This window comes from Lupinus angustifolius, chromosome LG07 (assembly GCF_001865875.1).
Source record: "Lupinus angustifolius cultivar Tanjil chromosome LG07, LupAngTanjil_v1.0, whole genome shotgun sequence".
NCBI lineage: Eukaryota > Viridiplantae > Streptophyta > Magnoliopsida > Fabales > Fabaceae > Lupinus > Lupinus angustifolius.
Genome location: NC_032015.1, coordinates 698,252 through 712,420, shown reverse-complemented (window position 1 = coordinate 712,420; position 14,169 = coordinate 698,252). Strand labels below are relative to the sequence as shown.

The following is a 14,169-nucleotide window of genomic DNA, read 5'->3' as shown; positions in this document are numbered from 1 at the left end:
TATATATATATATATTTAATGTATCACTATTTTCGTATCGAGCATTCATGCAAATGAAGAAATGGTGCTCAACATGGTTTCCATTTTACTCGAATCTGGTTATTGATCTTATGATTTTTAGCCGTGATTTCTTTACTGGGATTTTCCGCCTAATCCACCAGTCTTTGCTATTTTCCAATGCAACAGAGCTAATGTAATAAGGATTGTAATTGTTAGAATGGACATTACAAATTTATTGTTGTTGCTTTGATGAATGATGAATCAAAACTTCAGCTTGAAGATCCTGATTGATGGTACTTTTGGTCTAGATTTGCAGTCTTAGTTTTAATTACATCCCTGTGCTAGTTTGTTACTTGAGCATATTAGTGATAAATGTTTCACAGTTCCATGATCCTGGGGAAATATACTTCAAAAGTTCAATGTGTGTGGCTTAATTGGGTTAAGGGTGGTAGTGTGTCAATTTATCTATGGTCCAATCAGTCCGTCCTTGCATAAAACCATCCTTGTCCATCCGGTAAAAAGAATGAAAGAAATCTAATGGATTGGTCAGGATGGATTTGCTTTGATTAGTGGATGTTTGTGAACTATCCAATGTATCTTTTAAACCTTTAGATTATCAATAAATGGATCAATTTACGATCCAGGCCTAAATCTCTAAAAAACATAATTAACCTAAAGACAATAGAAAACCCTAAACTGAAAGCTATTCCACCGATAACAATCACTATTTTCATTTTTTAATGATAAAATCCCGTTTTCAGATCCTGATGAAGAAAACCCCCTAAATGTATGCAACAAGAATAGCAGAATAGATCTGGATCTGGACAATACTTCTTACCATTGTGGTTGTTCTCTTCTGTTTCTGGTTCGCCTGTGTTGTTCCTCTGCTTTGCCATCATATCTATGAAAGTGTGAATCATTCCTCAGAACCAGTGATTTAGCTCATTTCTCTGGCAAAATTGAGAAAATGATTAATCTAAGCCATGTTCCGCTGTCGTGGCTATATAGTCCTTTTTTACATATGTAAAAGTGTTACAGAATCCTTTGGTTTAGTCTTAATCAAAATATGAGTTGCTACAATATTCCATTTTTTGCCTGGTAACATTGATAGGGTGTCAATTGTTTTATTCATTATAGTTCAGTCATAAATGTTCAATTTGACTATTGGAGATAGAGATCTCTAACTCAGGTGGACCTTGCTTGGTGATGGATTGAGAAAATAAATAACAAATAAAGCTAACTGTAAAAAGTGAAATAATTTAAAATGGAGGGATTGGATATTCATCCACGAAAATGGGTAAATAGATGGTCTGGTTAGTGATTTACTAAATGCGTCATGGCTAGATTGGATTTTATTAGTTTTTAATAGATCACAAATGGATTAATGGTTTGTTTTTTGAACCATCCAATATTTCCAAAATATTCCAGCCCTTCCATTCACCACAACGAAATTGGATACAGTCATACAGTATTATAGTACTGGATACTCCTCATAGTTAGTATGTTTAATGACTAAGGCTGAATTTTTTTTTCCCTCCATTTCCACATTAGTCATGATATGGTCTTTTCAATGTTACCTTTAACTTATCATACAATGGTTGTTTTATGTTTTTTCATGTTTTATAGGATAATATATATAATTTTTTCATGTATTATGCTGTATCCTGTCATATCCATATTCTATATTTTTTATGGAAATATTCAATCCCTTGTGACATGGGTGTCAAATCGGATACTTGTTTTTATTTGTGCTTCATAGTCAAATAAAAATACTGAAAGGTTCAGATTGATCCAAAATTTACATATATATGTAAATTATATTTAATCCAACGACATTTATTGTGTTACATTTTTTGCTAACTTGTGTCACACTCTCACTGTCAATGTTCTCCCATTTTTATCTCTTTCTACATTCTGTAGCAAGTTGAAGTGGCTTTACCCTGCAACCTGGGTCTTATGATTCTTGTGCACTTTGTAGAACTTCTGTTTGGCTTTTCGGTGTGCTGTTGTTGATTTTGATTCTCTTTTCACTTTTGTTCTACTTTCAGGCAAAAGCCAAGTCTCATCAGAAAGCCGAAGCCAAGGCTCATCACTGAAAGCAAGCAATGATATCCCTATTTCATGCTTTCTCCCATTTTTTGGAGCTTTCTGTTTAAGCTTTGGATAATCTTACAGCATTTGAGTTTAGTGCACTATGAAAAGAAATTCCAGTTATTATGCTTCTTCCTTGTTTTAATAAATAGCTTTGCTCTAAAGAGTTCCAAATTGACATTGCAAGGTGCCTGCTTTGTTCCCACTTGTCATTAGCCAAGCTGAGAAAATATTATCACTGAATTATGTTTGTTTTATTGGTAGTTAATTACTATTTTAATTGTGATGCCTTGTTAAATTTCTCATGCACACTCTTTTGTTTTATGCAAAACAAGATAAAAATGGTATAAAGATTCAACCCAGGCAAATCATCAAGGAAAACCATCCTCAGTTTCAAACGAACCCATTTCTCACTTAATAAATATTACATTGCTTTAATGTTCATCATGGATATAACCTAAAGCATCAATAAAATTGCTTAGTTACTTCTAGATGAATTGATTAACTACAGAACCTACTTTTATTTTTTCTCCTGACTATTGTTTATGCAGGGCCCACCATTATTCCCATATCTTCAATCTCGTCTATATTCTAATCAGTATCTGAATTACTGTGTTAAATATGATACTGGGAGACAGGAAAATCATGGGGTTAAGAAATTTAAACATTAAAAGACGAAGTGCAGTTGATTCTGTTTCCATGTTTGTATGATTGTATCTTCACACCAATGTTTATTTTACTAATAAACAATAAATACTATTAATTTGATCCGAGTGTTGTTATCATGGTCTCAATATTTATGTCATCTTTAGCCCCTTACCATCCTTTTCTTGTTTTATGTTTGTGAGTTATTATTTATATCATTTTGTTAGTTGGAAACAAAGTAGGGTACGTTATTATGTTATAGTTTCCTTCGCTAATCCCACTTTGGAATCTAATCATAGTTTCTGAAAGCAAACAATTCTGTAGTTAATCAATTCAAAGCAAAATGATTTTTAGTGTTTTGGTAGATGGCCATTGAGACCCAACGGCGCATTGTTCTTCTCATTATTTATCTAATCATAATTATTAGCATGCACCCACATCGTTATTCCCTTTGTCCTTGTTTGGTAATTGAATATTATCTACAAAATATGTTTAATTAGCAGGATAATTAAAAGTTTAAAACTGCATGATTTGTTGCAGGACTTTGATTATGTAGTTTGGATCTTATGCAGTTGAAAGACAAAGATCAGATTATGATATCAATGCAAGATAATAATTAATTGTGACCAGCACATGTAATGTGAAGATGTTTAGTTACTTAAGATACAAACAAAGATACGTTAATTGTTCTTATTTGAACTCCATTATGTCAATGCTGTTTTTTAATCGGGAGTATAGAGATCAAAATGTGAGTGATCCAAGAGAAAGACTTATATGAATATGTATGTATCTAGAGACAATCAATAAAATCTCGACTACTTACTAAAATTTAATTACAAATAATAGCACAAAAACATAAATACAATTATCTACAAATATGATATATTATATATGTTTTCATATAAGTTTTTCTCTCGTTCGTGTGACATTTGGGTGCATCTATACTACTTAATAAAGGGGAAACACAAAATAACTACTCCACCATTGTGTAATTTGTGATTCCCTATTTTGCCATTTTTACTACGGAAAAAAAGATAACATTATCTTCTTATTTTGAAAGTGTATTTAAAAAGTTGAACATTACACTAATCAAATAAATTAAACTGCAAATTACAAATATGTAACATAAAATACTATATTTTTTATTTATAATGTACAAATTCAACGTTACAAACGATACGAAAGCGGGTTAACAAACACGGCATTCACTGTCAACACGCTAGTGATAATAATTAACGAACAAAAAAACAGAACAAGTGGGCTAAGTCTAAGCCCACACGATACTCCATCATCACATGGGCTTGACTATGACTAAGGAAACAAGCACAATCTCGTAATTATCTCCAACTCCAGTGGCATTTTACTAACACCGAACCATATATACCACCACTTGTTTCATTCACCCTTAACAAAATCCAAACACAACTGAACCTGAAACCGAAACCTTAACCGTTGTTCCTTTTTTCACCCAAAAAAATGACGCTCTCCACCGGAAACAGCAGCAAGATCCGACGCATTGTCCGAATCCGGCAAATGCTCTTCCGGTGGCGCATCAAAGCGCGTGTCACTGCCACTCACGCGCCATCAGATGTTCCCGCAGGTTATATAGCAGTGTGTGTGGGACCTACAAGAAGCAGGTTTATCATACGCGCCACCTATCTGAACCACCCGATATTTGTGAACCTTTTGGCGGAAGCGGAAGAAGAATACGGTTTCTGTAACCATGGCCCACTCGCTGTACCGTGCGACGAGGAATATTTCAGAGAACTTCTTCGTGTCATGGCGCAACCGAAATGTTCTACCAGTGTTCAAGATTTCAAGAAAAATTGCCACGTGGATGTGCGAAGCAGAAACAGAGAATCCTGGCCGTTGCTTCGAGATGACCCTATCTACTAATCCTTTGTTTCAATTTCTTCGATCCCTACTTTTGATCGAGAAGGATTTACTGACATTTTATTTTGGGTATTTTTTTAATCCCAAAAATAACCGTTTTTTAGGGTTATCTCAATTATTTATTAGTGGTGACTGCTGAGTTTGTGTTAAAAAATTAGTTTAGTAAAACCATGATTAAAATACATGGTTTGGTTATTTTTTTTTCATTTTTTTTGGTAATAACTTGTGTTTAAGGATCTTGCGGTGTACATGTACTGAAATGTAAAAAGTATCCGAATTTTGTTTCATAATTTCATTGTGAATTTGTTTGGTATAATGTTATTAATATTCTATAATTTAATAAAAAAAACCATTGAACAAAACATAAAAATATAGTATAGCTATTCAACTATTCATGCATCAAAACCATTGAATATTGGTTGGTTTCTGTTATAGCCCATTAATATTAAGTCAATGGTAAGTTGGAAAGTTTTAATTTTTAACAATTGAAAAAATTGTCTCCAGTAATTGATTATTAGAATATAATTATTAATTGCAATATTTAATTTTTCTAATGAGAATTGATCATCAATTCATGGTAATAAGTTATTACCAATTTATGTCTTCCAATACATGTACTAAGTTATTATTCATTTAGTCAATGTATATTAGATGTTTAAAGTGTAAAAAGATTTAAAATAAAATAAAAGATGTATTTACTACAAATAAAGGCTTTGTTTATTATAGCTCATCAATTTTAAAGTTAATATATGCATTGTTAATGAAATTTTTTTTGCATTCAATACATATCACCCACGTATTATTTTTATGTAGGAGTTAATTACAATTAATATATGAATGATTTGCTGGTAATATTATTTCTATTAAATAATGTTTTTAGTATTACGCTGTAAAGTATAATGATCTTGTTAAATTATAAGTCTAGTTATAGGCTATGCATTGCTAGTCTCACTATTGGAAATTTTGACTTTATTTCATTACAGCTAAACGATAAAGATGCGAGTTTCAAGCACTCAACATCAACAAAAATAAGCATTTAGCTTTAGAGATGAGTTGTTATAGTGAGAAATAAGATAACTTATAAATTAGTGAATCTTATTTAAAAAATACGTACATTACTTTTTTTAATTAATTATGTGATAAATAACAAATTTTTACTTAAAAATGTTTATATATAATTATAAAGTTCAGATTTATTCTGATTATATGAGATCTGTTTTTCTTAAATCAGAAACTCAAATAATACTTACCCATTCACTCTGATTTGACGTAAATGCATTTCTTTTTTTAGTTACCTTCCGAACTTTTTTTAATGTCTTTTTTTGGGTCTACTATAATGAAATAGCTTGTCACTTTACAGATGTACATGTATGTAAGAAACTGCTTTTAATTTGTCAAAATAGTCTCAAATTACATTCTAGATTTATACGTAGATGAAATAATGTAAAGACAACCAATAAGATCATAATAATATATTAATATTTTAATTCTAATCAAATTTAATATTAAATAATTGCATAAAAAATTATAAAATATATTTGTCTTCAAATATGATATATTACATGCATCTCTATGCATACAAGTTTTTCTCTAGATTAGTTTATTATTTTGTTCTGTAATATCAGCACCTTTAATTTCCTTTTACCGTATGGGGGTTAAGTGGATAATGACTTGGTCGTGTTAATTAAAATTGATGCTGAGACCAAGAATGACGGATTCAGTTGATTGACAATGTAAAAGTAAAGTGGTAGTAGTAAGTGGATACACTGTTAATCGATCCACTTCATAATAACTTTAAAGTATAATATTTATGTACTGATAATGTAAAGATTTATATACAATCGATGTATTATCTATCATTTGAAATATTTTTCTTGAAAAGTCGATCATGATTGAAAATAAATGGTGGATGATCATTGATTGTATAAAAAATCTTACACTGACAATGAATACATGTTTCTCTCATAATGTTATATAATTATTGATCTAGTCATTTCAACATGTAGGAAAAGGAAGGAAATCTATGGAAATTAAGGCTTGTTGTAGTGAGCTTTATAATAACGTTACTCATACGTAATGTGGTCCAGCTCATTGATTCAATGTAAAACATTGCTTGGGTCACTCTCATTCATTGGATTTCAATGGCAACATTTTTCTTCATGTTGGGCCCTCATGCTATCATTTCCCACATGCTAGAGCCTATGGACCCCAAACTTTCTAAAATATATACATAATATTTGCAAATGTTATCCATAATCAGTAATTAAGGTTCAATGCAAGGTACATAACTATATACTGCCTTTAAAAGAAATCCACGGTCAAAGTACTTGTTTGTGAAATATGTACACATATTATTTATATAAATTTTTATGCATGTGTTAAAGCGGGATGCACATGGTGTTGTTTTTATGTTCACAATTTCAATTTATTTATTGATATCTTATGATAAAGAATGGTTTTGTTGGGAATTAGGTAATGAAATACTTTAATTTCTATCCGGAAAATGAGTTACTCATTGGCTCAATGCTAAACTTATATTGAATATTGGCTAAAAGAAAAATATGATGAAAAGATTTTATTGAGCCAAACAAAAAAGTGGATAAAGATCATCTTGAATAAATGGAGAATTTCTAGCCAAGTAAAAAGAAATGACTATAGTGAAACCAACATTAATGCTCTTTTCCCTTAGCCACATAATCTTCAAGAGATTTAGCTATAAATATGAGTGTTCTATGTCATTGTAAGATACACCAAATACTTAGCTTAATGCATATTCTCTCTTCCTGTTATCTTGTTCTAATTGTGTGAGAAATACTTGAGTGAGAGTGAAATTAGATGTACTTAGATTTTGGGAAGTGAGTGAAACACTTGTAGTTCTCTTTTATCACAATTAAATAATCTTTGTTGCTCTTCAACTGTGAACGTAAACAAATTGCCGAATCACATTAAATTTTTGGTGACATTTTCTCTATTATATTTTCTCCACGTGTCTTCCGATCTAACACTTTACTCTAAGTAGAATATAAGCTTCAAATATATAGATATTGATAAGAGAGAAAGACATGTTCACTTTTATTATCATTACATCATTTATTATTTATATTAATCATCATTATTTTTAAAAAAATATAGATGATATATTACTGTATGTAGACCGTACATAGATGAGACAACATATGTTGTCCATAATTGCGTCATTGCATGTACCACAAGTCTGTGTGATTGGTTGGAAAAATATTTTGAAGTTAAAAAATAATAATTAATTATTTTTCTAACCAACCAACAATCACAACTCATAGTACATGCAATGATACAATTTATGGGACAACAAATGTGTACCCGTATAAATATAATAAATGAGAAATGGGAGAAGCATAAAAGATGATATTTGCTAGAGTTTGGATGTTCTCCATTAATGGAGAGAAGTAACTAAAAAGTAACATAAAAAATTAAATGATAGGACATTTTTAACCTTAAAATACAAAAATATTACACTTTTACCGTTAAGTATAAGCGGAAAGTCTATTGAATATTTTACATTACATGACTCTCCCTCACCCTTTAAACTTATTACTTTTGAAAACAAAAACAAAAAACGAACAGAGTTAGAGTAGAAGAGAAAGATTGAATTTTGTTATTTGAAATTGAGGGGTAAATAAGTAAAGTGGGTGAATAAAAATTAGGAGAGGGTAAAAAAATAGTGAAAATTTTGGCTGAGAGGACAACTGTATTGGTTGTGGCAATGTGGGGATACTTATCACGTGCAGCTCATCCCCACCAAACTACTATGATACCCATAGCAACATTCTGTTAACAGGACCACCTGGGACCAAGTACGTTACCTATTCATATATTTTTGCTATAACAATACCACAATTTTGTTTTCAACACTCTATTTCAAAATCTTCAGTTCCACAACAATTATTAACTTTTACTAGACTAAGAATGACAATGGATTGGGGTAGTGAAATAGTCTGACTATGTTTTATTTTTGGACTTAAACTCGTACTAATACTTGTTGGATCTATTACTCGTACGTTCTTGGGTATCCAATGAATCTATGGGTACCCACAAATTCAAAATTTTTAAAAATAATTGTGAAAATTTACGTAATTGTATGTTTGTTGATTACAAAATTATAAAATATAATCACATTTGCCAACCCAGACTAAACCTTACCTTGTCATTATCCTTTTAAGACTAAATTTTACTTCAATAATAACATTAATGGCATGTTTTTTCTATATTACGTATGCCTTTTTATTAAATAAATATTTATAAAATGTAATTTTAAGAGAAATATATTTTTGTATTCGATTATTATTCATAAGTTTAATTTTTTTACTTCCAAATATATTTGCGTTCAATTTTAATCAATGTTATGTTAATTGCAATAATCAAAATCATGGTTAATTAAAGGAAATAAAAGAAACTAACAATTGACAGTAATAATATAGAGCACATACATATTTAAAAAAAACCACGTAATGTAAAACAAGGCTACTTATACTTAACGCTCCCAAACAACCAACTTATAAAATAAAAGATGTATACATTTATGGTGTATATGTATTATACATTATGGTTGTATATTTTATCATTCATTTTAATTATTATTGACTATTTAAAAACTTATAAATGATGAATGACATATTAATTGTATATAAATCTTTACACTGACAATATATAAATATTACAATCTTAAAAATATCATTAAACAACATAAATTTTATATTTTAATCACAACAAAAACACACAAATGAATTATAAAGTTAACTAAACAATGATAATTTTATTCTAGTACTACACGATAACAACTAACAATTATAATTACAATAATGATAAACATAGTTATAAATAAGTTAAAAATGTGATCTTAACTTTTATTAAATGATTAAAATCAGGCTAGTTATCAATATTTTGCTCATTCAGATCAGCTAGGTGCTCGGTCTCGATTAAACCGACTAATAATTCAAATAAAATATAATCATAAAGTATTGACCTATATCAGACAATGTTATATTCATTTGACCAAATTTAAATGAAGAACATCAAGATTATATACGTTGTAGTGAGTAGTGACTATTCAGTATTGACAGTTTGATTGTGAATCTGAATGATGAAATATACAAACAACAGTGCAAGGTAAAATCATAGTTCAAGATGGGAACTTTCCAAGAAATAGGAGAGAACATGGGACAAAATTGTACAAGAGAAATTTCCATCAGTAGTTCCCAGATCTCACCCTGAATAATAATGATTCTGATGAGAATCTGATGTATTTAGAAATTAGCACAGTGCCACATTAAAGTATAGGAGAAGTGTAAAAATGCATTATTGGAGATAGAAACATATAGAATTACAAGCTTGAAATAAATCAAGACATGAAAGGAAAATGTATTTAGTAATTACAACTTGCATTTTTGAACTGTGTTTCTTTAATTTGATTGATTTTTTTGTTGGTCCAGACAAATCAAATCTTCATGTGTGCTTGTGAGAGAATCAAAGCCACAGACAAGAAAGAAATATGTGAAGATATTTTTATCTGAAGAGGAAAATAAAATATTGGATATTGTGAATTAGCACAAGATATTCATTTGGGGTACCTAAGAGGAGTTTTGTGAGTGTCAGAAGTCCTTATGTGGCTGAAAACAAAAGTTGAAAGAGAGGCATAAATTATACAGACAAGAAGGACCATCTAACCAGAGCCTGTGTTTTTTCCTCACCTGGTTTAATAAAAGGAAAACTAGTTGCTTTCATATCACTTTGTTTCTACTTTCTATGCAACTTCTTTACCCTTTAATTAATGCTTAATAATGATTTATTGGCTCTTGCTACCCTCAACTTTCCCTTCCTTACACTTAAGGACAATGTTAGAGATGATGAAAATTAAGTGATGTTTGATGGGTACACATCTTCCGCCCACAGTTTGTGTCACTCTATGTATCATAGAGTTATGACTGATCAGAAAAAATATATGTAAGTTAAAATTTAATTATTTAGTATTTTTTGATTAATAATAAACTCATAACACATGGAGTAACACAAACTATAGGACAACAAACTTTCCCTCTAAAATTTGTCTATATCACCACACCAATATTAAGTGATGTTTCACTACTAATAACATAAAAGAAACAAATAAATAATACATTTGTGTCATTTGAAGAGAAAAAAGAAAAAGGAGAGAAAGTTACAAGTACTTCTATATATTTACATGTATTTTTATCCATTTACATATAATAATAATTTCCTCTCATTAAAGCAAACAAATAAAAGGAAATTTCTTCCATTTTCATTGAATGATATCAAATAACTTTTCTCTTCCTTTCATTTTCTCACTTTTTAATAGTGTACCTAATATCATAAGCCGCTCTAATTGATGTTTTAATTTTAAGGCTATTACTTTCATGCTGTCAATGTATTATCATTTATGCCCTTTCTTAATCATTAACAACCTATTTGCACAAATTGTCTATTCAATGGTTATTCTATTTTTGCTTCTAATCTAATTAGACAAGTATTTGTATTTTGATTATAAAGTATTTTGTTGAACTAAAGCAAGGAGACATCAAAGTATAAAAAAGGTTTAGCTTTTCACTTAACTATAAACAAAAGTGTCATGCACCACCGGAGAGAACAAACTAATACAATAAGTAGCAACAACTAGAAAGTGAAGAGAATTGGCGAGAGAGTAGGGTATGCATTGTGTTTTTAATTATAACCACCCGATATAAAATGAATATTCAAAGTAAGTTTGGTGAAACGTTTCAAAAAAAAAGTTTGGTAAAAGAATGAGTGAAAATATCGAGTAAGGCTCCTCTCCATTAATGGAGAGGCAAGTGACATACATTAACGCAAAACATGCAATATGTAATTACAATTTTACCCTTTTGTATATCATAAAATTACTTTTTTGCCATTAAAAATGTGAGCAAAAGAATCACTTGCCTCTCCATTAATGGAGAGGATCCTTGTTCGAAAATATCAACCAACAACATTTATCATCTAAATTTCTCCTGAGAAGTGATCAGAGATTACAAGTGTTTTCGGCATTATTTCATAAAACCAAAAGATAAATAGTTCGATTATTATAAACAACATTTGTTGAAAAAAACAGTTGCATGTATTAAAATGATTAGTTATAGATGAGGATACCTCCTTAGCTTCCAATTTCTAAGATGATTGAAAAGTTAAACCTTAATAAACCCAATCGTACCAACATGATCCGTACACTTTTTAGTACTGCACGTTCTCTTCTGACAAACTATGCAAGCTCTGCTTATTTACATCTGGGGAATATTACGGTGAAATCTTAAACTTTATTTAATGGAAAATTGCTAACATCACTTCTAGGTTGACATGAAGTTATAGTAACTGAGTAGGAGTAATAATACATTATTATCTTAGGAAAGATGGATATGATATTAGTAAGGTACCCTTGATGTACTATTTTTGAACAAGTAAGATGAGAAAAAGTATAAGAGAAGATATATAATTAACTCCCTTGCTTTGATTGACATAACTAACTCTCACAGTGTATAATATATAACCTCTGTGAGGAAAAAGCTCAAACATTTTTACAAATTTCACTCCATGCATGAATTGCTCATGGTTACAAAGTTATAGAGTCGCATAAAAACCCAAACAGGTTGGTCAAACAAAAGAATGAGAGATAAGAAAAAGTTGATGATGAGAACCGAAATGGATGTGATGAAGAGTGATGTTAAAAAAAAGAGAAGCAAAAAGGTGCAGCTTCATCTTGGGTAATCATGCATCTTCAAGCACAAGCATAAACATTGTCTTTCTTTTATTTCTTTCATCTGACCATTGATGAAGTGAGAGAGCGGAAAACAACTTCTTCACAAGGAATAGTAAGACCCATATCATGATCAAAGCCAAATTCTTCTTCAGCTTGCCTAAGGAGGGATTGGAATTCAGGGTGAGCCAAGAATGAGATTGGAACTATATACCTAGTTCTGTTTTCACCAACATAAACAGCAAAATGGCCTTTTGGGACATCAAGAGGGATACCATAATCATCATAACCATGTTTCTTTCCTAGGCTTGAACACCTCTTGAGAATTTGCTTCAAAACTAGTGCATTTTGGTGAAACTTGTTTGATTTTCTATTGGCCATTTTGGGGTTTGGTGAAAGAGAGAGGGAGTGTGAAGGGAGTGATGAAAGTGGGTATTTATGAAGAGGCAGAGGTGTCATGTGGAATGTGGGTGCAAAGCATAGACCACGGGTGTTATGGGTTTGTGTATTTGTGGAAAGGACATTGTGGGAGCCATACCCACTAGATTAACTCTTATGTTGTTCCTCTTCATGGCAATATGGACCCTATGTTTCTCTTCAATACACCCCCACTTCTCATCTTTCTCATTACACGCTGTATTTCGTGTCCCCGAAAGATGATTAGCTAGAGACATGAGAGCATACTTATTTTGGAACTGAGTATTCTTAATTATCACCGGATTCATTTACTTTTAAGGAAAATTATTTAATTTTTATTATAGGATCAACTATGTTTTATTTTTTTTGTTTTTGTTTACCAACTTGTATTTATTACAAGAAGGAATTTATAAGTTAGGAAGATGTACAATGCAGTGAGACTAGTTTTTTTAATGAAAATTTTCTATACTTATTAAAACTCGAGTTATTGCTTAAGGAGAAATAGATTGTGCTCCGTAGAAATTGACACGATCTATACTAAAAATTATAACACCGTTTGAATCGATAAATATTGTATCACAAATGCTCATTACATAGATTGATTTTAGGAGGGGCTTGTTGAATCCCTAGTCTCCCTGCTAAGAATTCTACTCATTATTGATGTCTTTCTTTGTCTCACAAAATGTACTAATGGTTAACCTGCTCATGCTTTGGCTTTTATGAGTATTGGACTTGTGATTCTGTGGAGCTGGACTGATGAGTGGCACATGAATCAGACATTAGATTCAGAGCAAATAAAACCATTTTGCCAGAAACCCATGTGTCTCTTACACTGTTATTCATCCTTTTCCAGGTATCTTTTTTACTTTACCTTCCAAGTTCAGGTGCAAATAATTGATGTAATTTGAAAAATAGCCTGAAATACTTGTATTATTTTACATATACACAATTCTTGTTATTTAATTATAGTTAGAATCATCTTAATTATGGAATGTTCCCGACTCGGACATGATTGCCTCCAATGTAAGGATAAACTTCACTTAGAGAAGAAAATAAAACTCAGGGTGCTGCTGCTAAAGCGTGAGAGTAATTCAAATAAGAGAACCTTCAGAGAAAGCTGATACCAATTTTGTTTGATTGGTCAGCAAGAAATAAAACTATATTGCAGTTGTCATATTTGTTTTCTTAGGAGATGCTTCATAACCTTCCAATTTCATGAACAAATCTTTATATATTTTAATATTTTAAAATAAGGATTAATTTGGAGCATGTCATAACAAACAATCTAAGCTTGTCGAGGGAATTTGAATAAGAACCAAGAGAGGTTATAATCAACAACGTGGCTGGTTGGTTCATTTCTTGTA

The 14,169-nt window shown here is 30.7% G+C and overlaps 2 protein-coding genes and 1 long non-coding RNA gene across 4 annotated transcripts; 1 reads left to right on the top strand and 2 right to left on the bottom strand.

Moving 5' to 3' along the window:
* Positions 216–2,042, bottom strand: LOC109353223. The gene is made up of 2 exons (XR_002108436.1): positions 1,737–2,042; positions 216–1,184 (listed from the first exon to the last, which is right to left on the bottom strand). It is a non-coding gene; the product is annotated as an uncharacterized LOC109353223 (long non-coding RNA).
* LOC109353221 (indole-3-acetic acid-induced protein ARG7-like) lies at positions 4,028–4,894 on the top strand. 2 transcript variants are annotated; one of them, XM_019595449.1, is made up of 2 exons: positions 4,028–4,532; positions 4,563–4,894. In XM_019595449.1, exons 1-2 carry the CDS (start codon positions 4,213–4,215, stop codon positions 4,630–4,632), a joined length of 390 nt encoding a protein of 129 aa, XP_019450994.1. In that variant the 5' UTR covers positions 4,028–4,212; the 3' UTR covers positions 4,633–4,894. The 2 variants fall into 2 exon arrangements, with proteins under 2 accessions (XP_019450994.1, XP_019450993.1); XM_019595448.1 differs by having other exon boundaries at positions 4,032–4,893.
* LOC109353222 (auxin-responsive protein SAUR50-like) lies at positions 12,123–12,964 on the bottom strand. Its single transcript, XM_019595450.1, has one exon. It carries the CDS (start codon positions 12,845–12,847, stop codon positions 12,449–12,451), a length of 399 nt encoding a protein of 132 aa, XP_019450995.1. The 5' UTR covers positions 12,848–12,964; the 3' UTR covers positions 12,123–12,448.

What these genes read in the sequence shown, in the direction of transcription:
- LOC109353221 (XM_019595448.1), top strand. Translation starts at nt 4,213, where the DNA reads ATGACGCTCTCCACCGGAAACAGCAGCAAGATCCGACGCATTGTCCGA.
- LOC109353222 (XM_019595450.1), bottom strand. Translation starts at nt 12,847, where the DNA reads ATGACACCTCTGCCTCTTCATAAATACCCACTTTCATCACTCCCTTCA.